The sequence below is a fragment of the Aplysia californica genome, unplaced genomic scaffold (assembly GCF_000002075.1).
Source record: "Aplysia californica isolate F4 #8 unplaced genomic scaffold, AplCal3.0 scaffold00209, whole genome shotgun sequence".
NCBI lineage: Eukaryota > Metazoa > Mollusca > Gastropoda > Aplysiida > Aplysiidae > Aplysia > Aplysia californica.
In genome coordinates this window covers 634,972-636,809 of record NW_004797479.1, presented here as the reverse complement: position 1 = coordinate 636,809, position 1,838 = coordinate 634,972, and the positions used below count along the sequence as shown (strand labels likewise).

Sequence of the window (1,838 nt, the reverse complement as noted above, 5' to 3'; positions counted from 1 at the left end):
ACTTACCTGGCAGAGACGTGACTTCGGGCTCAGCAGAAGTGTACCACAGGTTCCAGTCCCGCGGGTACTGTATCTCTCACACACACACACACACAGACACACACACACACACACAAACACCCCCCGCCCCCCTCCAACCACATACACACACAAACACACACGCTCACCTGGAAGAGATGTGACTTCAGGCTCAGCAGAAGTGTACCACAGGTTCCAGTCCCGCGGGTACTGTATCTCTCACACACACACACACACAGACACACACACACACACACAAACACCCCCTCCCCTCCAACCACATACACACACAAACACACACGCTCACCTGGCAGAGATGTGACTTCAGGCTCAGCAGAAGTGTACCACAGGTTCCAGTCCCGTGGGTACTGTATCTCACACACACACACAGACACACACACACACACACACACACACAAACACCCCCCGCCCCCCTCCAACCACATACACACACAAACACACACGCTCACCTGGCAGAGATGTGACTTCAGGCTCAGCAGAAGTGTACCACAAGTTCCAGTCCCTGGGGTACTGCTCAAACGACGTGATGACGCCGTGGAAGTTGGTCAGCTTGTCCAGCTCCGTGATGTTGTCCCAGGCGTTGTCCGACAGCCAGTTGGTGCACGGGTTGTCCATCTGGTTCTCTCTGTCCAACACCTGGACAACAAGCACAATAAATTGGTCACTTTTAAGCACAAGGGGGCTATCCCGAAAAATGCTGTTTTGAGAAAATCAAACGTAAAGTTTTTGGACCCTTGTTCAGTTTCTTTAAAAGACAAGGAGAGTTTTCTCTATAACCAAACAACTATATACATACCAATGAAACCAAACTTCTCCTATAGGTAGGGCAATGCCCACTTTTGGTGTAGGTCAAGATTTCTGGAAACCCCTGAAATCTGGGTTAGCCCGCTTATCTTTTTAAAAGCGACCAATTAAGTTAACCCTTCCAGCCCCATGCGCATATATTTTCAGCAGTGCCTGTACCTCCCACCGTCCCAAGAGCGTATATTATCAGTTTCGGGGGGTACCGAATTTTAGGATGTGATGCGATAATGCGATATAAGAGCCAGAGGGAGGAAAAAAGAAAAGAGACAATAACAATATGGGAGGCAGTTAGGTGAAATCAGGCGCTCGTCAAAATAATGAAAGTCAAGAATTTTCATTTTTTGGCAGGTTTGGGAATTTTTATCGAATTTTTGTTTTTTTGGTCAACACCTTTCATGCCCATTAAAGAACACATTTCTGTATGGATTTTACTGAAAGTCGTTGAATAAAGGCAGAAAAGATATCAATTTTCAGAATCCACCGTCTCTCAACTTTAGGAAATAACTCAACTTTGGTGCCATTTTCTCACTAATTTTACTTCTGAAACCAGGCAACCTCCCACCTCCTTCAATCGCCGATATCTTGACTTGTACCCAACATAAATAAATTTTAAAAAATGAAAAGCAAGGCAAATGGACAGGCTTTAAGATTATACCAATAACTCCATATATATGTCCCAAAACTGACGAGCGCCTGATTCCACCGTGTCATGACACGCGATATAACGGCACACTTACAATGCCTCCCCGCAGGAAGAAGTTGTACTCGTCCATGTTGAGTTTCCCGGCATACTCCAGAATCTTGGCGCACATTTGGAAGGAGAAGAGCAGCTTGTGTCGCTCAAACAGGCCTCGGCACGTGTATCTGGGGAGGGAATGAATATAGGAGGAATACATCAACTCTTGGGTTGTAGTATGATGTGAACTCAGTATGTTATAATAATCTCTTTGTCTTTCTCTCCATCTCTTTCAATCTCAATCTCTCTGCCACTACCA

General features: G+C 45.9%; 1 protein-coding gene across 1 annotated transcript in view; it reads right to left on the bottom strand.

Moving 5' to 3' along the window:
* Positions 1 to 1,838, bottom strand: part of LOC101847496 (dynein heavy chain 2, axonemal) — a gene marked incomplete in the record, with an annotated part of 126,218 nt that overhangs the window by 20,892 nt on the left and 103,488 nt on the right. Inside the window, 2 exon segments of the mRNA XM_035970017.1 lie at positions 489 to 675; positions 1,581 to 1,707. Of these exon segments, the coding sequence (XP_035825910.1) occupies positions 489 to 675; positions 1,581 to 1,707 (314 nt within the window).